Source organism: Rutidosis leptorrhynchoides, unplaced genomic scaffold (genome assembly GCF_046630445.1).
Source record: "Rutidosis leptorrhynchoides isolate AG116_Rl617_1_P2 unplaced genomic scaffold, CSIRO_AGI_Rlap_v1 contig331, whole genome shotgun sequence".
Taxonomy (NCBI): domain Eukaryota; kingdom Viridiplantae; phylum Streptophyta; class Magnoliopsida; order Asterales; family Asteraceae; genus Rutidosis; species Rutidosis leptorrhynchoides.
The window spans coordinates 38,289-62,909 of record NW_027266573.1 but is presented as its reverse complement, the minus strand read 5'-3'; the positions used below and the strand labels follow the sequence as shown (position 1 = coordinate 62,909).

Here is a 24,621-nt window from a genome sequence, read left to right as displayed (position 1 = left end):
GCTAAGGATTACACACAAAAGGAAGGAATAGATTACTCTAAAACCTTTTCTCCAGTTATCAAATTTACAACTATCAGAATTTTGCTTTCAGTTGTGGCTGTGAAGGGATGGCATGCTGTGAAACTAGACATCAACAATGCATTTCTACATGGGCATCTAGATGAGGAAGTATACATGAAGCCACCTCCTGGCTCAGACATACCTCCTAATAAGGTTTGTAGATTAACAAAATCTCTCTATGGTCTAAAACAAGCAAGCAGGCAATGGAATTTCAAGTTGACTAAAGCCTTGACACAAAATTAGATATTCACAATCTCAATGTGATTATTCATTATTCATCAAGCATGAAAATGAATCTTTTACAGCTATCCTAGTTTATGTTGATGATCTAGTCATTACAGGAAATGATCTCAAACAGATTGAAATAATAAAATCCTATCTAAATGATAGATTCAGCATAAAAGACTTGGAAAAGTTAATATTCTTTCTTGACTTTGAAATTGCCAGTTCACAACATGGCATCCATATATGTCAGAGGAAATATACCTTAGAATTACTTGCTGAGTCTGAATTCCTAAGCTGTAAACCTGCATCTACTCCCATGCTGCACTTTATGGAATTCTCTGATCAATCTCCCAAGCTGATGGACTCTTCTATCTACAGAACCTTGATAGGGAAGCTGCTGTACCTCACTCATATGTGTCCTGATATTGCACATAGCACCCAACATTTATCACAATTCTTATGTAATCCTACAGAAGAACATATGAAAGGAGCTCATCGAATTTTAAGATACCTGAAATCTTCTCCAGGACAAGGCTTGTTTTTCCCTTCAAATAATACCTTGCAACTTCGATCCTGTTCTGACTCTGATTTGGCAAGATGTCATTTGACAAGGAAGTCAGTTATAAGATTTTGTGTATTCCTTGGAGATGCTGTGATTTCCTGGAAATCCAAGAAACAGTTCACTGTTTCGCATTCTTCTGTAGAAGCGGAATATAGGGAACTTGTTATGGTGACTTGTGAATTGCAGTGGATACATTACGTCCTTCAAGATCTTCAGGTCAGTCATTCTCAAGCTGTCCTCTTATATTGTGACAATCAATTAGCTATTCATATAGCTCGCAATGATGTTTTCCATGAACGGATGAAACACATTGAGATTGATTGTCACATCATAAGAAACCAGCTGAAAGCAGGGTTGATTAATCTTCTGCAAATTCCATCCTCTCCGCAACTAGCAGATTTGTTTACGAAATCATAAAGAGCACCCCAATTTCATATTTTTCTCTCCAAGCTTGGCCTAATCGAACTTCGACAAGTCTCGCTTGTGGGGGGGCTGTTGAAATTTGGGTACAGAAGGGAGAACGGAAGAAGGAAGAAGATGAAGTTCAATTTGGGAATTAGGGATTTTGTTTTGAATTGATTTCTAACCGTTGGAGGAAGAAGAAGAAGAAACGACGACGTCTTGTGTTTTGGGAGACATTACCATTGCTAGCCAAACGATGTGTTTTGATCATTTTGTGCGAATGGGCTTCGTCCTTCTTCTCGGCCCAAGGCCGTTCATTTCTTTCAGCCCAAGTCAGCTCCTTCTGTCCCATTAGTTGCTTGCAACACAAGTTAAAGTCTTCTTCCTTCTCTTATAATCTACCACTCCAAGTATGGCCTAGCCATCTAATCCATCATACTACAAACCACTACAACAACTAAGTATGGCTTCACCATTCTTAGCATGGGTTTGATTACAATTACAATGTACAAGTATGGTTTAGATTAGACTCTTTGTACTTATTTTTCTTTAATAAATGTCATCACATTGTAAAGCTTAGTATAAGTAGAAACGCATAGGATGTAAACAAATTAATTCAAGTTAATCAAAAAAACTGAGATTGCTTTCTCTACGATATTGCCTCTCGGCCAAAACTTCAATACTTACAGAACTTGAATTTCCTATCTAAGAACATTAGTAACATAATTCGAGAATTTCCTAGGGGCTAGTATTTGATGACTACTTCGCCTTAATACAGGAGTTGGACTCAGAATCCTATGTATTTGTGGGAGGAGGCATTGATGACTCTAAAAGTACATTTATCTATGGAGGAGTTGAAACCTCAATGGAAGGTTCAACACAAGCTGGAATATCATTGAGATATTCAACTGGTGGGCCGATCTTTTCTGATCTTGAGAAACCAGCAGACACTAATTGTTATTCTGTCTCTCTCAAGTTGGTTGAGGGCAGGATATTCGATCGAGACATTTAGGGTATTGGAGGAAAGACAAATGTGACATTTTCCTTCGAGGTTCATTTTGTAGTGCCGAATAACAAGGTGACCGAGCAAAGTAAATGGCATTTGTCTTCTCTCCCTCCCCCCTTCCTTTTTATTCTTTCTTAATTTGCCAGTGTTTCATCTCCTCGAGTGACGTTTTGGAATGGATGAGGGTCACTTAGATTCCTAAACAGCAGCGATTTGAGAGGCTGATGAAGACAAAATTCCCCAGAAGGATGTGAAATCCGACAAGTCAAAGGGAAAAGTTAATGGCGAGTCAAGTGCTAGGTTGAAGAGCTAGGCCAAGGTGGGAAAGGTGAAGATCAAGGAGGGATTTTACGTTCAAGTAAAGTGCAAGAGGGTGGAGACAGTAAAGGTTGGGGTTGAGTCAGCTTAAAAGAAAAGGGAAGTCGGTTTGAACTGTTAAGGCACTGAGAAAGATGTGGTCGTGGTGGATTTAGCGAGTAGCCTTCACCTCCTTCTTTTCTTAGTTTTTCCTTGCTTTTGGGGTGTATTTGCTTGTATCTATCATGTACTCTTGTCTTTTAAGTGTTTTGAGTAAGGTCCGATTGGCTTTGAAGAAAAATATCGAGGGGGTGGTCAACTAATTATAATTGTTCCTATGATTAGTGGGGTTCCTAAGACCAAGGTCGCTAAAGGCGCGTCCAAGGCTTCCCTATTTGAAGATAGCATAGTACTAGGTGGGGCTTATCCTTCCTAATCATATACTCTCCCTTTTTTTCTTATGTGTGGCTATGTGACGCGTCTGTTTATGCCTTTTTATGTGAATGGAGAAAGATCACAATCTTCTCTAATCTTTCTAGGACATTAATGTACAACACAAACTACATGTTCTCCCTGGAGGACTACTTTCAGCATGCCATCTGTAATGAGCCTGAGTATGCTTAGGTCCTTGCCAACCAAGACTTGCACTACATTTCCTGGGACAATTCCCTGAACCAGCACATGCATGCACGCCTTCAACATTAACGACACATACAAAATGATTGGAAGCAACGTTGCATTCGCAGGCAAGTTTTAGAAAAACAACGACATTTTAGATAGGCTCGACAAAAAATTTCTCCACCAAGCCAACAATAATAGGTTTAGTATTCAGGCAGATTGTGCAGTGGGAACCCAAATGCTTTAAAGTTTGGGATATTAACAGAAATCCAGGTCTTGACCCACAGGCTCCGACTTCTCATTTCTAAACTTGCCTCGGAGACAAAACTTGTATTGAATCAATCTAAATAGATTTCTAGAAATATCCGTAAGAGAATATGTGTTCTTAACAAGTTAAACAATCGTCACAATTAAATTACATAGATCATAGAATATATAGTGATTATTGACGAAAAATGCAAGACATAGTATAAAATTATTTATACACTACAGAATCTAATCACATCACCCTAAAAAATTGTTGATCTTTATTTTCTTAATTACGTATGTATGTATTCTGTCTTCTCAATTTCTTCAAGACTACAAGAGTCGTCAAATAATTTTAGACATTCTAAGACATCTTAAGAGCCTACAAAAGCAAGAAGAAAACCCATTTTCTTTAAAACATTTGACCACAAAATTTTGTGTTTACGCAATACAACACCAAAGATATTCACGGAAGCTACAATATATATCACTAAATTCGTACAGAAATTTCCATGAACAAAGTAAAAATAGAATATGTATCTCAAATAAGCACAATTAACTTAAAAAAAAAAAAATGTTAGTGTTAATAAATATTGGTTGAGCTGTCTCGTCTCATGGATTAGAATTTAGGTGGACCTGATCGTTGTTAGATTGAAGGTTAATTGGAAACTCAAATGACAAAGAAAAAGAAAATCTGGAAGACCAACATATATCTAAATTAATATGTGGACAATATATATTATTATTATAAACTGTTATTATCTCAGTCAGAAAATACGTACATGCATCTTTCCTGCACTTGTGATTGTTCCAATGCCAGGATAGACATGTGAATTAAGGTCGAGACGTAATTAGTGCATTCAGTACGTTGTTGTATGTTGTTAATTACTATATGGTTTAATTTATGGATTTGGTGGAGCTGATCATCATGGTTATAAATAATAATAAATCGTTGATATGTATGTTTCATATATATATATTATTATTATCATATATATAGTGTAATGCAACATGTACCAAAATAATATAGAATAATTACTTAAAAAGAAAAAAAAATAGTAATTTTTTTAACTTCAAACAAAATATTGTTAAGCAACGCACTGCATTATTTGGTTCCATTTTTTTTAGAGGAATCTTTTTGGTTCCATTTTAAGGCGAATATATTCCACTTAGAAGATGATCCATCGTCTATTTGAGAGCGGGAATAGCCAAGAATAACTACAGAATATTACATCATCCATATTCTTTTTTTCATGTTTTTTTAATCAGCAAGGCCGCATTCATTCATACATCGATTACTGTCTTAATATATATTTTTTGTATTAAGGCTAATGTTAAACTTTGTTATTTACTAGTATAATCAATCATTATGAGTATTAGACTTCTTGAAAGGAAATTTTTCAAAATAAGAATTGCTATCAAAAGACTTAATGAAGTAATTACTTGACGAATATGCAAAACTTGCATGCAATGCAGGTAAACCAAAATTTGATTTAGTTTTCTTGCTCAATTGAGTTTCAAAAGTCGCACCAAATTAATCAACTATATTTACAATTTCTTTCATGATAATTTACCAATATTATTAACAACTAAAATTAAATATTTGAATACTAATTAATTAACTTGACGGAACTTCCAAAGGCTCGCTCCTACCGGACCACCGCCACACAGCATTACAGAGCTTCCATTACTTCTTCCACTCTCACCCCAAAACCTGACGACGTTGCCGTTAATCGCCGTTAATTCTTGACACCTGTACCACCCAAAGTCTCCCATTCTCATTCTCATCACTCTCTCCAAATCACTCTCACCACCGCCATTAACAACTACACCGTCAGTATACCCCCATTTTCTGACCACCGTCTCATCATTCTCTTCCTCATTCTCTCTGACGTCTTCCTCATAATACACCGAAAACTTCATCCCTTTAGTCATCTCTTTAACAGCGTAACTTAACGGACTTTCCAAAACCGATGCAACCAGCTGCTGCTCACCTTCATCGGCGGGAAATGTCGGGGCGGCGGCGGCGACCCCTGATTCCGTCGACGTCGTCGTTGATTCCTGATTATCAATAGATGCTCGTTGGTTTTTCTGCGTTTGTTCCGGCTCAGCTTTGACAGGAAATGTGACGGTGGCGCCGGAGATTGTTTTGATCCGCCAGAAGCTAACGGCTGCCGTTATGACGGCGACCCAGGCCCATAGATTATTGACGACCGTGAACATCCCGAAATTGGGGTAATCTAAAGCTAAAGCTTGAAATGGAGAAGAATCCATCACATTCATTTTTTACCAAAAGACGGCTGCTCTGTTTCTTTGAGGTTGGTTAGCTGTTTTAATTTTGTGTTGGAGTGAGTGGGGAAGGTCATTTATGGGGAAGTTGTAAAGAATGTTAGCCGTTGGATTAAGAGAGAGTGGGTATACTAGGATCTTGATCAAAGATGCTTAGAATCGATCACGTAGATGCTAATACCCAAAGGTAGATCCAAAATTATATGCCATTGGGATTTTTTTATTTATCTTATGGAAATTTAACTGACACGTGTAATTTTCTATGTGGCTGACTAACTCTGGACAGTATCTTTCTTCTCTATGTCTATGCATGAGCATGATGACCACCAATAAAATAAAATATTGGGGTCGAGATTTTTATACGAGTCGTCTTCGACTTGGAGCTTTCGTATTCATATTGTTTACATCAGGAGGAGTTTTGTTAGAGGACATTAATTATTATACGAGTCGTCTTCTCCAGCTTTCGAAATTTTATGGCCTCACGAATTATGTTAGAGATGTGTATGTAGTATGTATAATCCGAATCTTCATGCTAAACAAACATGGGTTCATATTCCTATTTATAATAATAACAATATCGTCATTGATGTATCAGGGAAAAAAACACAATACGGTATGTTGGGATTGATCATTAATTAGTAGCCATTCTCTCTAAAAAACACAAAGTCGACCAAGCAATTCGATCGAACAGACTCTAAACACGACCGACGTCGATCTTTTGAAATTTTTGAAACCGATCAAAAAGAGCGGTTCAATAGAATGAACCATTACCAGTCCCTACAATTTTCAAGGCCCAAATTAATTTCCTGACAACCATAAGGAAATTAGAAATCCCCCTGAACGGCAGCTTCAATTTCAGACCACCATTGTCATCGATCTTAACCACCAATCTTACCATCCACCCTGGATCTTTGATTTACACCTAATCCAAACATCATAATCTAAAAAAATAGAAGAAATGGAAGGATTGCAAAGTGTCGTCCGTAAAGTTTTAAACGGGCAACGATCATACTCTTCTTCCACCATTGGTAATCACACCCATTTCAGTGAGCATGGGACATTGGTCACGAGGTCTTCCAGGTACTTAATAAGTCTAGGAATGGATATTTTGTAGATGTGATTTTGTATGATTTAATTGGTAATTGATTTTAGTTGTCTAGGGTATATATGTTTGAAAGACTTGATCTCACAATATGAATATGTGTACACACACACAATATGAATTTAAATTTCCTATTCAACCTTTTCTATTCGGAACAAATGTCCATTATTATGGAAATCCTTATTGGAGAGTGGATACTTAATATAACTTTTAATTTGTTCTTTCTAATTCATGATATTCCAGACAAATGGTATCACTATGGACTTGTTCGAAACTCTGGGGAATTTGCTTCGCTGCTGGACTAATCGTGGGTTACACGCTTAAGCAGCGTGTCAGGCGTTGTGTCTACAAACTTCTCAAGAGATTTAGGGATTTTTGATAAACCTTCTCCAGCATATACTCCCAACTCCCTCCATCCCTAATTAACTGTCATATTTTTTTATACATTTAACTGCCATATTTTTTTATATAAAATGTATAGAAAATGTGACTTTCCACGAAGGCCATATATATATCCCTTAATTGCTTCTATATTTTCTCTTGACAATAAAAAACAAACAGCTGCAGCTTTAAACTATACATTTCTTATTGCAACCTCAGTTTAAGTCATGATAAATATACATCACAAAGGAAAATATCTTTCTAGACAGCCCAGAACATGGACTGGTACTTTTCTATGCTGTGGTGATCATGTATTCATGTTTACAATATGAATGGTAAGATTACACTGACTACACTGACAAAATTATTACTTCTACGTAGTAATATATATAATGTAGATACATTTCTTTTTCCTCCTTTGAATCAGTCAAGTACTTACAAAAAGAATAACCCTCCATCCACCAAAGCATATTCTACTCTGTTTCAGAAATATTCCTTGTGGAACTCAAATCGAGTTGTTGTCTTGTGACTAAGTTCTAGTGATAACTTCTTCAGCTTCTTGGCTAACACTGGCATCCCACAATAGAAAACTCCTGCGACACGCAACAAAAATGTTAATTAATGTATGCATACTGCCTTGATCTCCAAGTTTGCTGCATTTCAAACTTTAATGTATTGTTAGCTTTTTTCTGCTTTTACCTACTGTGGCACCTGGATGCTTTGAAGCAATTTTCCTGAACACGTCATTCCAATTAGGCCTTGCGAAGTGTGTCTGTACCTGGAAAATTGAATGAATGTATTAGCAGAAAGAAACTACATTCTTGAAACTCAACAAAATTATGATGGCTTTATATAAATTAAGATCATACTCTGGTTCCAGAAACGATATCGACACCATGTTTGGCATGATTGAGAGCTTGGACCATGGTAATCAAGGTTGATCTTGCATCTCCCTCTTCATAAACACTTGTAAGGTAATTGTGCAGCTCAATCTGACCCTGTTACCATGGAAATAAAGTGAGTTAACTGAAAACTTTAGTGAATCATAGAATAAAAGCATTTTAACATTCATTACCTTGTGATCAATTTCTGCAACTTCATCCATTACACCTTTAAACCATTCAAAAGATCCAGGCTCCCTTGTAACCCAACAAAAATGAGCATTTGTTGTCCTATGAGGTCTTTTTCTAGCGCTTCCGGTTGAACATGAAGCTGGCGTCACATTTGAATATGTAAATCTATGTGTGCTATCATCTGATCCATTATTCGTCTCGGTTTTTTGAATCCTACATACCAATACCACATTATCCGTCAAAGGTTTATAAAAAATTAACTTAGAAATGGTGTTATTATATATAGTATAGACATTTAACTACCGTTTGTTGTTCCTCTGCTCGTGTATTGTTTATTAGATCTCTGATAATGCTTATAAAAGGGGATGCACCAATTCCTAATCCTACAAGGAGCAGAACATCATAACTCCTGTAGTCCTGTGCTGGAGCTCCGTATGGACCATCCACAAGAAGTCTAGGCTGCCTGGATCGTCAAAGTATAAATCACAACATTTATAAAATATTCTCAATATGAAAAGAAAGCAATTAGATTGCATTCGGAATAATAACTTACTCTGCATAGTCTAAATATCCAGGATTTCCACATCTGTCTCCTCCAATAACGTTAGTGAAAACTCGCTTCAATTCTTGCGTCCAGTCTCCAACAATCCGGATATGAACGCTAAGGTAGTTATCGCCCGGTGCAGATGTAATAGAAAATGGGTGCCTGTCAAAAATTTAGATAGATATATGTCATTTCAATATTCAATAGTATACATGTGCATGATCTTAGTACTACCTCTGTCCCAAAATGCTTGTCAATTTTTACATATAAACTAAAATAGTATTTCGGAACGGAGGTAATACTTGGGAGTTAGGAGTGTCATAAATTGATCGAACTGATTTTAGTGCTCACCATTCGAAAGATGAGATCGCTGGGCATTGCAGAAATATGTACTGCCCACTTTTGTACTTAAATCCTGGCGGCTTGGACATGATTAAGCTGAATACATCTCCTGGTAAAATTGAAACCTGCTAAAAAAACCTTGCTTTATTGATAATCACCTGCATTCCTTTCGATTTTAATTATAATAATGTTGGAAGTCATTATAATACCTTCAATATCTTTACTGCATAAAATTCTGATCTGCAAGTCCGAATACTTCGTTCTACAATATATAGGATCAATGGAGCGCAGATGTACATCCATGTCTGCAAGATTAACATCAGTGTTAAGCACAGGTTCAAAGTCAATGTCATCCAACTTTTCTGAATTGAATTGAATTAAATTGTCATACCGTTTTTCATACCACTCGTGGGCTAAGTACAGGAATGTTCCATGAGCAAGAAGCAAAAGGTAGACCAGACCGAGCAGGTGATGAGAATACCAGAATGCATTGAATCCTGTCAATCTGTTGAAAGGTGGAGGTAGCCTCACCACATTTCTTCGAAAGTGACTTGTCGCGAGTGGGAATGCAATCAACATCAAAATCACCATTGCAATCCCTGTCACGCCTTCAATACTGGTTACTAGATCCTTGTATCCGGGTCTCTTATACCCAAAGTCAGAGGCGATAAGGGCAAATTTCTCAGGAGAGGCCTTAACTATGCGTGGAAAATCAAATGCCAGGTGATTCCCAGCATGTATGGCAACTCCGATTGCTATAGCAGAGGCAATCATCTGCAATACATAGAAATGAGATCAAATAAAAAGAAAAAATCAAGAACTTGAAACTAGGGTTGGCAACAACTCTTCCTACCTTATGGAAATTAATATTGTCATCAAAGGGAATAAAAGATCTGGCCCTTGTAGATCTAATCCATGTAAGCATGTTTCGACAAACTGGCAAGAGAATGAGAGCCATGTTGAGCTTTAGTGTCTCTGCAGCCCCTTTAGCAATGGCTACACAATCGCCAGCGACAAGATATACTGTTCTGTTCTGTATTGGATGAATTTCCAGGCAAAGAGTAAGGCCATTGTCGTGAACCATAGCGAAAGAATCCAACCTCTTTGCCAGTTCTCAAGGATCAGACAGCAAAACTTCCTGGTCAAGGTACTGAATATGTTCATTGGAGTGTAAGTGCTTCTTAGGGTTTGACTCCAACCAACACTTGCTGTGCTTAGTGGCCTGCTATAGTTCATGTAGGCGTCTCTTTGGAGAAGAAGTGTTTCCAGCTGCCATAACTGGATGAAGCGAAAACAGATAATAAGGCTTTGTTAGAACGTACATCAGTTAAATTTCACTCTTTATGAGTAGGGAAGTAGGTAACTTATTACTCAAGGCACCTATTCTGGTTGTTAGTTTTACTGATAATATAGGCACCGTTACTAAAACAAATGATATCCATATTTTGACATAATAATGATTGTAAACACAAACATATTCCGAGAACATGTAATCATTTGAGATCAATGATTGTAATTCAACATTCCCCTGAACAGGAATATCCAAAAGCAAGAGGTAGCTGGTGTCCAATTTTACGTTTGTCATGTTATTCGAGAATCCGGCATGACAAAGATTTCACCGAATATTAAAAGTAGAGGATAAACATAATACATATAGTGAAGGGCACATGGGAAGTAGATGAAAAGTGTGACAATATTAAAAGTACAACTCCTAATAATCTTCGATGTATGTATGTGACCCCAAGATTTCTACCAGAAACATAAACATATTTCACAATTGGAAAAAAAAGAAAAAAAAAAAAGTTTGGATTTAATATTACCTCAATGTAACCGAAATTTTCGGGATCTAATTCTTCCATTATCAATGAAGCATATTCTTCAGCTTGTTCTTTTAGCTTCGATAGTTTATTTGCAGACGCACTTAGCATTATCAGCTGTTAATTAATTTGCAATACAAGATAAGCAAAAAAATAAATATATTAATTAAATTAGGAACAAAAATGCAACAATTGGTTACAGTGTTAGTCAAAAAAAAAAAAAAATTCCACTGAAACCAAAAAAAAAAAAAAAAAAAAAAAAAAACAATTGATGATGGTGATTTAAATTATAATAACACTTTGAGCTACTACGCTAATACTATACCATTCCTAGAGAGTAAATGGGAGACCTATATACTAATCTAAGAATCAAATGGCATGCATGAAAATAACAAGAACAATTAATTAATAACTCAATAGATTTATTAATTGTACATTTCACCAAACACACTCCCAAAAGTCAACTTGACATATCACTTCAATTTCGTTATTGGTTCATATTAGAGGCAGCTAATTAAGTAATTAAATACCTCTTGCACTTCTTCTCTTGTTATCCTGCCATCTTCATTGCTATCTGCCCTGCAAAAATAGTACTTGAGTATGAGTGACTGAGGTAATTAATAATTTAACAGATAGTAACTTTCAATTTTGCATGAAAATCACGAAGCCACGTGTCAATATTTGAACACCATCAACCACCGTTTGATTAGGGACAAACACGTGTACAACATCAACGACTATACTAGTATAGGTAATAGATAGATAGACAAGCAAATACATGTCAAAGAAAATTTGAAGGCGAGCGTCAAAACTATTGTCCGAAATTTGTTGCCAAAAATCTTGAAGCTCATCCTTAGTTATCTTTGTAATGTTTTGTCTCTTTCTCCTTGCCAATGCATCAAATATTCCCACCGCAAATTCCTTTGAATCAATCATCCCTACACAGTATTAAGAAAAGAAAATACAATATCTTTAATTTTAAATTATACGTATGTATTTTTTTTAAGACAAAATAAAAACTCTAAAAAATATATATCGAGAATCGGAAAGAATAATTACGGCTTATAATATTAATTCTACTAAAATAATTATGAACATTAGTATTACTGTCTATTTCTATATTAGAGAATATTTGAACTTAAAATCAGTTAACAGATTTCAAATCAATGGATTTTATAGAGAGAGAAAAAAACAGCTTAAAATTTCAGAAATATACAATTAGTTATTACAGTAATAAGCAATTTTTTTTTTTATAAACAGTTTCATATAGAAGCTCATTCTTGCACCAAAAGTTAATTAAATATAAAATAAATGAGCTAGTGATTAATATTTAGTTACGAAATTAAAGATAATAGTCCAAGTTAAGTAAGTTCTAGTTAAGAAATTTTACCTATGCATTCACCAAAATCTTCTTTAGCAAGTAACCCGTCCATAGCGAGCGAGTCAAATCGGTTTTCCACTATCCTCCACAGCTCCAACTCATCGCTCGTCGTCGTCGACTTGCTGATGAATCGGAGACCTTTAAGCGCTCTCTGCGCGCTCGACGTCGACCGTTGGAGCTTCGCTCGCACTCTCCTCTCTTCGCGCGCCGTCATCATCATCGCCGTCCGCCGCCGCTCGTGATCACTCGTCGCGGTGGAAGAATTGCTCCGTGACAGCGTGGTTGACCTCAACCAACCGAATTTCTGGCAAATGCTCCGTGAACTATTCGACAGACTCCGCCGCAAACTCCTCGCCGGCGCCGGCGGATCATGATCAACGTAATTCCCGTTCGATTCCGGCCGATTAACACTACAGAAAACAATGGCGTCATTCTCCAGCTCTAACATCACCTCAACTAACTCGTCGGAGCTTCCTTGGGAGTCGAAAGTACCATTAATTCTTAAATCATTCAAGAAAATCGGCAACATTGCGCCGCCGCTTCCACTAAACTGATCAGCAGAATGATTACTCTCTAGATCATCTTCGCGGTCGTCGATCGGAATTTCGAAATTCCGGCTTGTTGCAGATGACCTCGGCGACTTGATCAGGTAATCTCTTAACCTCTTTGTCTTGGGGTCGACGATGGCGGTTTGATCATCTCTCTCCATTGATGATGATGATGTCATCAATGGAGTTTATAATATATAAGAGTAGAGTTTATTTGGCACGTATGTTAATGTATGTTGGTTATATATATATAGAAAAGAGTAGAGTTTAATGTGTGAGTGAGATGAGATGAGATGAGATGAGAGAGTGAAATTAGTAAAGCTCAACAAGAGAGACACCTCTCAACCGATTCAAGCTCACAAGTTCGACGCTTGTATGACTCATCAGCTCGGAATTTCTAATAATTTGAAGAAGCATTTAAGAGAGTTCCTTATTTCTTTATTGACATTCTTCATTTGGCAGCTTTTAGAAACCTGGAAGGCTTCATTAAATATAGTTTCTATTATTCTCTTCTCACACGGAAAAGTATATCTATCTATCTATATCTATCTATACATATAGTCAAAGCTACTATTGGATTGTTGAGCAACTCAATTGATTCGGTTCGATCAGAGTTAATCAAACCTATATATGGGCCGGGTTAGCGTCTTTCTTGAAATGCACGGCAAACACTCTCCACAGTACTAGTACATTGATTTAATTCCCTTTCAGTACTGTACAAGATTTGCTTAATATTCACTGTTTTGTACAGCATTACACCTACTCCTTTCAATAATTGAACTTCTAAGAAAAAATTTCTCTTAATGGATGTCATGCCTCTTAATGGATGTCATGCCCTCTTCAAAAAGGAAAAAAAAATGGATATTATGCAATTAATTATGCAATATCCAGCAATTAAATTAGCCTTGCCTTGAAGATGTATAAAAATAATTTAGTAAAAAAAAAATGAAATCAATTTACATATACGTTTAGTTTATGATTAATTTCTAAGGAAAAAAAAAAAGTGAGGTGATAGTTGTTGGTGGCTGGGCAATATGATATATAAGTAGTGCACTGCAGGCTGAAACTGAAAACATCTTCCTTCCTTTTTTTTTTTTTTTTTTTTTTTTTTTTTTTTTTTTTTCATGATAAAAAACTGAAAACATCTAGTACTTGATCTGGGGGTGGAATGTTTGGTGTGACTTACCTAGCTACAAGTAAAAAATTGAGCTCGGAAAAAATTACTATAATACTCCTTCCGCTCCCACTTAAAGTGTCTTGTAATAAAATTTATTTCTCGTAATAAAATTTATTTTGATACACCTCAAATACAATTTTATGAAATTTATACATATTTTAATTATTTTTTTCAATCTTATTCTTGTATTTATTTCAATAAATATTCTATTTTGAATAAATATTTGATTTTTAATAATAAATAATGGATTGACAAATAATTTCTTTTGCCATTAATTATTTTTTTAAGATATGACACTTGAAATGTATCGAAATAAGATATAAACACCAGCTCTTGATCATTCCAATCGGAAAGCAATACACTTTCATTGGTTAAAGGTTTAGTTATTTTGATAGCATTTACTATTTTTGTTTTAAAGAATTAATATCCTTATTTTAGCATAGTTAATTCAGAAATAATAATAATATTAATATATGTTTGTTCATACTTTATATTCTCTCCAATCCACTTTAAATGTTTTGTAATAAAATTTATTTTGGTCTATTTATCGTTTTGAGAAATCTATATTTCAGCTATTTTTTAATTTTATTTTTGTATTTATTTCAATAAATATTTTATTTTGAATAAATATTAATAATTTTTAAATAATAAATAATAGACAGATAAATAATTTTTCGTATAATTAATTATTTTTTAAAAATTTTTATTTTTTATTGTGAGAAATTTGAAGTATACGGGAAGAAATATTATAACAATTGAAAAAGTGAAAATCATATGTGTATTGCTGAAACAATAAGTACATAATACGGGAAGTACAGAGTTCAAAAGGTGCTGAAAACTTGTACTAGTAATCAATGGGCATGAAAAGCTGGCAAGATATTCTAGAAGCTCTCTACCATCCAATTTCAGGAAGTTCAAATACAGTTCAATTTCCTTTACTACTCGCTTTGCCCCAAATGGCCAAACAAAACACTATTACTAGCTTTCTATTGAAAATCAAGAATCTCTTTTATTTGAACCGACAGAGCCTTTCTAAAACCCAACGTTATTCAAGTATTTTAATCATCGTTTTCTTCTTTTTGTTTGGCAAATTTAATTTTTATTCATCAATATTTTGATTGTAAATTTCATGGAGAAGAAAGCTTGAACGATGTCGTTTTATATATAGGAGTAAAACGACGTCGTTTAGGTTTGGATGAGGATAGTAAAAATATTTTTTGGTCCCATGCTTACGTGTAACATTAACTAAATCAATGTTGGACGGCATGTTTATGTGGATCTGATTGGACCGAATTGACCGGAAGAGTGTGACCCGTAGATAATATTTGACGGAAGGTATGGTTTTTTTAGGAAGACTAACGGAGACGTACCAAAATGTTAGCGAAAAATTGCGAGATAGCAATTTGTTAATTTTGAAAATGTTGAGGTACCAAAAATATTATTATCCCCAAATTCCATATCACACAAGTGAGTGGACATGAATAACATGTTAATACATGGCATTCTAGTGATATGGTTGGGTGTTGACTGCATACCTGCCATACGCCACATAAAATGTCGGTCATCTACTAATAGTATGTTGAAACATTTTATTATATATATCGCATGCATTTGTAATTTTGGGTAAACGTAGTGAAGCACACGCTGATTTCTCATGCTATCATAACCACTAACATATGTGCAACCAAAGTACATGTAGTAATAAACTAGAAGTTTAATTTAATTATAACAACTTTATTAGTTGGCATGACCGGTGAGACCATCCCGAGTCAAATACTAGTGCAACAGAATATGCGAAAGAACCTGAAGATTATTTGCTTGATTTGCTTCTCAAGGCAACACAATTTAAGGCAATCACCAATTTAAATATATGTGATTTGAGTCCACCATCCTGAATCATAGTTTTCATCACTACAGTTACACCCCGATTATTAATTAATTAGACGTAGAATTTAGATTATTGTCATATATATATTCATCATATAATAAGACGTACGATTAGAATTAAAACGATGCCGTGACGTTTTATAACTTTCTATTATAAATTAAATAGATTGGAGGACTAAATTTTATTTTATTAAACCTCAAAATATATAGAGTTAATTGGTGAAAGTATGAGGTGTAATTATAATTTTTGAAACATATAAGATATGCGGTGGAAGTCATTCACTTAATAAAAAAAATATTGAAACTTAATTAATTAGACAAATAGAGTGAAAAGTGATGAGTTCGAGAGAGATGTAGAAACATGAGAAAATGAAGAAAAGAGATCAGAGTGAGGAGAAATAAAAATGAAAAATGAAAAGGCGAAAAGATAAAGGAAAATTGAAAAAGGGTCGATATAAAAAGAGTAAGATTAAATTTCTTTAACTTAATTAATATTTAATCTTGATAAGTATCTTAATTTGTTGGGTGTACACTTAATTTTTTATGAAAATTGAATCTTTCATATATGTTATGAATTGAACAATGATGTTTATGTTCAATTATCTAAATAATTTGAATATTGTGGATTATGGGTTTGATTGACATGTTTCTCCATGTATTGAGTTAAATTGAGTCTTGGGTAGTTTGTATATGTTTAAATTAGATTTTGTAGCTGTGATAGGTGTTATTAAAGGTTAATATGGAATTCTGGAAAGGTTCTAATGGGTTCTAGAAGTTAAACTATAAAACTGGAAATCAAAAACTTAATTATCGAAAGGTTTTATTATGACTTTTTATTGATATATTGATTTGCATGCATTGAAATTGACATTATGATGCATTTCATATAGAGTTGTTAGACAAAATTAATTATCGGAATTGTTATAATAATATTAATGTTAAAGATAGCGTAGTTCGAGTTGGAAAGAGCGAGTAGGCGATCGAGTAATAGCATGCGAGTGGGGTGTTCTTTGACATAGGAGTTGCGTCGTGGATAAGGTAAGTATCGACTACAACATATAATGATATAACGATTTACTAATAAACCGTAGGTTTTTGGTTGGTACTTATAAGTATATATATTTTTGGGAATACTGCGTTCGGAAAACTGGTTTGATAAAATGTCTATTGTCAATTGGCTTGATTAGTGGTCATATATAAATTGGTTATAGAGTTGTGAGTTGGTATGTGGAAATTAGTTTAGAAATTGGGATGTGAGATGGATTGGAGAAATGTGTTTGTGATTTGGTTTTCAGGCACATGAGAGGGTTATTACCATAGACCGAGTATATGGGACCATCAATTATTGAGTCCCGTCACTATCTTTCATTGAGGGTAGAGTAAATTTGTCGTCATTTTCATTAAGGGCATACGACTTATTCTTATACTTGATCTAAGGACCACGTGCCGCCCGAACGACTGGACTAAATGTCGCAGTTTTCGTGGAATTTTGTAAGGGTGTTGGTCTGTTTAGACTTTGATGGTTTGTGTTTTGGTGTTGGTTTTGGTTTGATGAGTGCATGGCTGGGTTTTTGTAAAATATATATACATATATTCACGTTGTTTTGGGAAGAAAGAGTGTTTTGGCAATCCTTAATTATTTTCGAAACTTTTTCGAGTGTATTGTTTATCAATCTATCTTTATCTTATTATATTTTGTATTTGATATTTATTGAGTGTGTTTTCACTCATCCAAATACTACTTAATTTTTCTTGCAGCATAGATTAAACGACTTGAGGAAGCGCGTGAAGACTTTCGAAATTCTTTCTTTTACTGTATAAACATTCATTCTTTCTTAAATAGATATTATTCCGTGTTGGTAGAGCTTTTAATTGTAAAAAATTGAATGACTTTTAAAGTTATTTAATAATTATTCGATAATTTAATACTTGTGAAATTGTAGATATTAAATAGGTTTGTCTTAATCTCGCTTGAGGAGGTTAAGACGCCGATCACGACGAGGGTGGTTTTCGGGTCGTGACAAAGGTGGTATCAGAACATAGGTTCGAGGAAGCTTGTGATTGAGGGTTATAAGATTTAGAAAACCGGACTATAGGAATTTGTATTGTTCATTGAAATCATATTTCATTGAATTTCTTTCACTTCATATCTCGATTTGTATATTTCTTTACTTTTCATATTTTACGGTTGTTAGAAAGTCAAAGGCATCATGAGGGCGATAGTTTGATAGCTATCAAGATTCAAGTAAGGCTGCAGTTATTCAAGATAAAGTTATCTGAGATGATGAAAGAATAGTGAGATAGCATGAACCAAGTTGTGATGAGAGGTTGACCATGGACTAGTTTTTATTTTATGAAACAAAGTCTTTGGCAAGAAATTTTTTTTTATATAGTTATCAACCCGTGAGTCGATTTAATAACAAAAATTTTCTCTTAAATTCTTTGAAAGAGGAAAAAAAAGAAAAGATTGGATTTTGGTTTGAAAATGCGGGTTGGTATAGTCCATGAGTCAATTCTTGAATCTCAATTTTGTCGAGGTGTTGGCGGAACGGTTATAGTTGGTGAGTTCGACTTCGACAAGTTGAAAACGAGAGAGTGCGTATAAGACGCGATGCGTGGTCAAAATATAGTAGAAGGAACGAGATGTTGGAGTGGGAATCGAAGTTGTAATGAGGACTACGACGATGCTAGCCACTATTTAGCTTAGAGAAATTCGAGGACGAATTTCTTAAGGGGGGAGAATTGTTACACCCGATTATTAATTAATTAGACGTAAAAATTTAGATTATTGTCATTTGTCATGCATACATTCATAATAAAATAAAACACACGATTAGAATTAAAATGATGCGGTGACGTGTTATAATTTTATATTATAAATTAAATAGATTGAAGGACTAAATTGTATATTACTAAACCTGAAAATATATAAAATTAATTAGTCAAAATATGAAGATGTATTTATAATTTTTAAAACATATAAAATATGTTTCCACCGTACGATGAAAGCCATCACTTAATAAAAAAATATTAAAATTTAATTAATTAGACAAATAAAATGAGAAGAAATGAATTTGAGAGAGGTGTAGAAACATAAGAAAAGAAAGAAAAACGATCAGAATGAGAGAAAAGAAAAATAAATAAAAAAGTGAAAGAAAAATGGAAAGAGAGTTGATATGAAAAGAGTAAGATTAAATTTCTTTACCTTAATTAATATTTAATTTTGATAAGTATTTAATTTGTTAGGTTTACACTTGATTTTTCATGAAAATTGAATCTATAATATATGTTATGAATAGTAGAATGATATTTATGTTCAATTATTTAAATAATTTGAATATTGTGGATTATAGGTTTGGTTGGTATGTTTTTCCGGGTATTGAGTTAAATTGAATTTTAGATAGTCTGTATATGTTTAAATTGGATTTTGTAGTTGTGATAGATGTTATTAAAGGTTGATATGGAATTCTGGAAATGTTATAATGGGTTCTAGGAAGTTAAGCAATGAAAATGGAAATTCAAAACTTAATTCTGGGAAGATTTGGGAAGGTTTTATAATGACTTTTTATTGATATATTGATTTGCGTGCATTGAAATTGACATTAGAATGCATTTCATGAATTTACGACATTTCATTTAGAATTGTTGGACTATATTAATTATCGGAGTTGCTATAATAATGTTAATGTTGAAGGTGGCGTATTTCGGGTTGGAAAGCGCGAGTAGATGATCGAGTAGTAGCATGCGAGTGGGGTGTTCTTTGACATAGGAGTTGCGTCGTGAAGAAGGTAAATATCGACTACAACATATAATAATATAACGGTTTACTAATAAACCGTAGGTCCTTGACTGGTACATATAAATACATATATATATTTGGGAATAATGCGTTCGGATAACTGGTTTGATGAAATGTCTATTGTCAATTTACTTGATTAGTGGTTATCTATAAATTGGTTTGAAATATAGAGTTGTGAGATGGTATGTAGAAATTGGTTTAGGAATTGGGTTGTGAAATGGATTTGGGAAATGTGTTTGTGATTTGGTTTTCAGGCACATGTGAAGGTTATGGCCATAGATCAAGTATATGGGACTATCTATTATTAGGTCCCTTCACTGTACGTATCATTGAGGGTAGAGTGAGTTTGTCGTCGTTTTCATTGAGGGCAGACGACTTGATCTAGGGACCACGTTCCGCCCAACCGACCGGGCTAAATGTTGGAATTTTCGTGGATTTTGTAAGGGTGTTGGTCTGTTTAGACTTTGATAGTTTGTGTTCTGGGAATTCACATTGAGTTTCTTTAGTTTTGGTTTCGTGAGTGTGTGGTTGGGTTTTTTTTATAAAATATATATACATATATTCACGTTGTTTTGGGAATAAAGAGCGTTTTGGCAATTCTTAAATGTTTTCGAAACTTCTTCGGGTGTATAGTTTATTAGTCTATCTTTATTTTATTATAACTTGTATTTGGTACTTACTAAGTGCAGTGTCACTCATCCAAACAATACTTAATTTTTTTCTTGCACCATAGATTAAGAGACTTGAGGAAGCACGTGAAAACTTTCGAAATTCTTTCTTTTACTATATAACCTTTCATTCTTCCTTAAATGGAAAATTTGACTTTTTATTTTTTACCCCCATTGTTTCATAATGATAGGGATTTACCATTGCTATTTTGAAATTTGAGTTTTTACCCCTACTGTTTGAAGACGTTAAAGGATTTACCGTTCTACCGTTAACTCATCATAGGTGGCAGTCACTCATCCTACATGTCAAAATTAACCGATAAACAAGTGACCTGGTGTCACTCTTACGTGGAAAAATTACCACGTCATATAAAAATGTATATTTTTATTAATTTACAAAAAGAAAATTAAAATATTTTTATTTAAGAAATTTAATATAATTTAATAAATTATGTAATTTATAAAATTTATTTAAATTTAATCATCTTCTTTTTTGTGAACAGTAAATTTTATTTCAAATCAAAATGGGAAACACCCAATTAATACAACTCAAAACTAGACATAACATGGGTAACAAAAACAACTCCTATCTACACAACCCAGTTATGCACAAAACTGACTCCATTATTACAATTAGTACAACTAGCTAAAATAATAGCATTTCGAATCTTCCTACAAACATTACTCAAAATGACAGACTGTCCTGCAAAAGCAATACCATCCTGTTCCAGCCAAATGTAATTGCAAATCTTCTCAAACCTACCAATTTCGACTTCCTAACTGCTGGCTACTTCTCTATTCCACCTACTAGATTATCTACAGATTCCACAATGAGGCATAATATTGTCTCAGACAGCCATAGAGAAAGCACACTCAAAAAATAGATGCTCAATTGTTTCAACATCCTGTCCATATAAACAACAATCTGAATCCCTACAAATTCTCCATCTATATAATTTCTTTTTCACAGTTAATCTATCAAGTATTGCCATCCAAAAAATAAAATTTGGAATCATACATTTTCCCCATACCAGCAAGAACCATTGGACCTTCCTTCTCTTCTTTCTGAGTGTAGCATAACCAGAAGCAATGGAATAATGCTTTGATTTATGAGCAATCCATTGTATTTTCGTCTCTTCCTATGCCAAAAACTATACATTTTTAATTAAATTTCAGACATCAAAAGTCTCTCTATTAATTGGATTTGGTAACAACCACCTGCCTTCATGCCAAACATAAAAAATTCTTGCATCTCCCCTGATTTCAGCCTCCCGACAATCAATACATAGAAATAACTCAATCAAAACTTTTCCATGCACCTAGGGATCATATCAAAAAGAAACCTCTTTATTAATCCCTAATATATACTGGTAGAATGGCTTAAAAGATGGCCGTAATTTTAGTAAATTCGACCAAGCATCTGAGGGATCAGGTGGTTTTCTAACCCGCCAGAAACTTAATCTATCCAATTTAGTCTTGTTGACTCACACTACCCACAATGAAGACTTGGAATTCAAAAATCCATATTTGTTTTCCTACAGCTGCCTTGTTCCACACCTCCAAATCAATAACACATCAATAACACCTAGGCCTCCTTCACATTTAGGCAAACATACAGTTTTCCACACAACTGTACATCTATGAGAATTACTATTACAAGCCCATAAAAATATTCGACATTTAACATCAATATTTCGAATTACAACTTTGGAATCAAGAACGCTAAGCACCAATATATCTACATGTTTCTCAACACAAAATTAATTAACTATAACCTCCCAACATATGAAAGAAATCTTACCGCCCATCCATTCAGTCGAGCAAAGAGCTTATCCATCAATTCAGAACAATACTCCTTCTTCAATCTAAATGGAAATAAGAGGTACGCCCAAGATATTTTACAGGTAATAGCCCTTCTGCGAAACTACATCTATAATATCCACTTTCTATACATAATCACCACCACTAAGGAATATGCATCTCTTTTCGTCATTAACATATAAACCTGGGACCTCAGAGAACATCATTAATTGGCTTTTAAGCCAAGTTATCATTAGCGAAGTTCAGATGGGTAAGCTTCATCTCTGAACATCTTTTGTCAAACACAAACTATGAAGGAGGATTTGAAAGACTTCTTGACAGATATTTCATTACAAGCACAAAAAGTAACGGGAATATGGGATCTTCCTGTCTAACCCCTTTCTTTCCTTTAAAATATCCTTCAACACAACCATTAATCAACAATTAATATTGGACACTCATGACAGGTTGCATAATCCAGCTAATGAATTGGGTAGGGAACCTCATGCCAAGAAGAATCTCCTCTAAGGTGTCCCAGTTTACAGAATCATACGTCTTTTTCGATATCAATCTTCAAAGCACATTGTAAAAATCCTAAATCACATGATAGCTTCTCATTAAATCATGAGCTATTAATATATTGTCAGTAATAGACCTATCCTCTACAAAAGTAGATTGTATTGGATTCATAAGATGAGACAGGATCTTTGCTAACCTTGATGTGAGGATCTTTGAAATAACTTTATAAAAGACTGTGCAACAAGAAATTGAGCGGTAGTCTTTTAAGCCTTGTGGAGATGTTGATTTGGGACTAATAGTCAGAGATGTACCACTAAACTGCTTGGACAAAAAACCCTGATCAAAGAAAGACTGTATAGCTGCAGTAAAATCTTCTCCTACCAATCCCCGGTTTTTCTTGAGAAATAACGCATTAAAGTCGTCTAAACCAGGGGCTTTCATTGATCCAATATCCTAAAGAGCCTTTTTAATTTCAACTTTTTCCACATCAATAACTAGACATTCTGCTTCAACCGTCGATACTACAAGATCCCATAAGAAAACATTAGCATCAACATGACGAGATCGACTTCTCGAAGATCTCAACAAATCTTTATAGAATTCTACCATGTGCTTACTAATATCCTCTTGATTAGTACAAATACTCCCATCAGCCAACAACAAACTAATAATGGAATTTCTAGTATTTCGTACCTTGACATAATTGTGGAAGAAAGAGGTATTAGCATCACCCATTACCATCCAATCAACTTTCGCCTTTTGACAGTAAAAAGCCTTCTCTTGTGTAACCAATTCTATTAAGTGATATGCAATCGTCCTCTCCTCATCTAATAATACATCATTCAATGGATCCCTCTATAGAGCAGCTTGAACTGTTTTCACCACTTGTTGACATTGGTCTACACGATTTGAAATTTCAGAGAACTCTTGTCGGTTTAAAACCTTGAGATCTTGATGCACATTCTTAAGCCTTTGCCATAGTATATAAATTTTTTATCCTCTAACATGCACCTTGCTCCATGCTTTGTGAATAATTGACTGAAACAAATGATGGTTCTGCCACATATTGTAGAATCTAAAAACTCGACGTTTGTCCCTTTCAAAATGTTTTAACTGTACAACAATAGGAGGATGATCAAACAATCCACATCATAATACCTCAACATAGATACCAGGATACATTTCTTGTCCATCCATATTCATTAACGCTCTATCAAGTTTGCATCACATTCTATCTTCAACAGCCTAATAGTTTGACCAGGTAAATTTACATCCCTGACTCATCATTTCATACAATCTAGTAGTCCATAAACATTGTTCAAAATATAGATTGTATCCTCACTAACCAATAGAATCCCTCCTTTTTATCAAATACAGCCATCATTATATTAAAATCTCCCTGGACAATCCAAGGGCCTTGTATACAACTACCCAACACACTAAGACTCTCCCACAAAGACTTTCTCTCCTCAAAATGATTTGAATCATACACTACAATCCACCAGAAACGAGAAGTGCCACATACTATTACAATGAATCCATTGTGCTCCATGGATACTTGTTGCAGTTGTACCGTCTCAGCATCAAAAAGTAACCATGTCCTTCCTAAATAATGATGTTCTGTAGTATGAATAAACTTCCATTTTGATAAACCTATCCCTTTCCAAACTATCTCAATGTTAGGGACTTGTACCTTTGACTCAATAACTCCACAGGCCACTACTTTATTCTGAGCAATCAGACTTTAGACTTCTGACTACTTGAGAGTGGAATTTAACACCCTAATATTCCATGATGCAACTCTCATCTCTTTTCAGGAGGTTTCCAAGCCTTTGATCCATAACAGTCCCTTCATTACTTTCCAGCACACTTACTGAA

The 24,621-nt window shown here is 34.5% G+C and overlaps 2 protein-coding genes across 2 annotated transcripts; both read right to left on the bottom strand.

Moving 5' to 3' along the window:
- Positions 1-5,030: 5,030 nt before the first annotated feature.
- Positions 5,031-5,699, bottom strand: LOC139882979 (uncharacterized). The gene has a single exon (XM_071867221.1). The coding sequence runs from the start codon at positions 5,697-5,699 to the stop codon at positions 5,031-5,033; it is 669 nt and encodes a 222-aa protein (XP_071723322.1).
- Positions 5,700-7,671: 1,972 nt separating this feature from the next.
- LOC139882978 (respiratory burst oxidase homolog protein E-like) lies at positions 7,672-13,072 on the bottom strand. The gene is given in 15 exon segments (XM_071867220.1): positions 7,672-7,781; positions 7,888-7,966; positions 8,058-8,186; positions 8,264-8,462; positions 8,557-8,724; positions 8,815-8,967; positions 9,157-9,272; positions 9,357-9,456; positions 9,542-9,921; positions 10,001-10,179; positions 10,182-10,425; positions 10,968-11,081; positions 11,495-11,543; positions 11,743-11,902; positions 12,355-13,072. Coding segments are annotated over 15 exon segments (2,898 nt in total).
- Positions 13,073-24,621: the final 11,549 nt, after the last annotated feature.

Excerpts from the sequence above, each read along its gene's own strand:
- LOC139882979 (XM_071867221.1), bottom strand. The coding sequence starts at position 5,699 with ATGAATGTGATGGATTCTTCTCCATTTCAAGCTTTAGCTTTAGATTAC.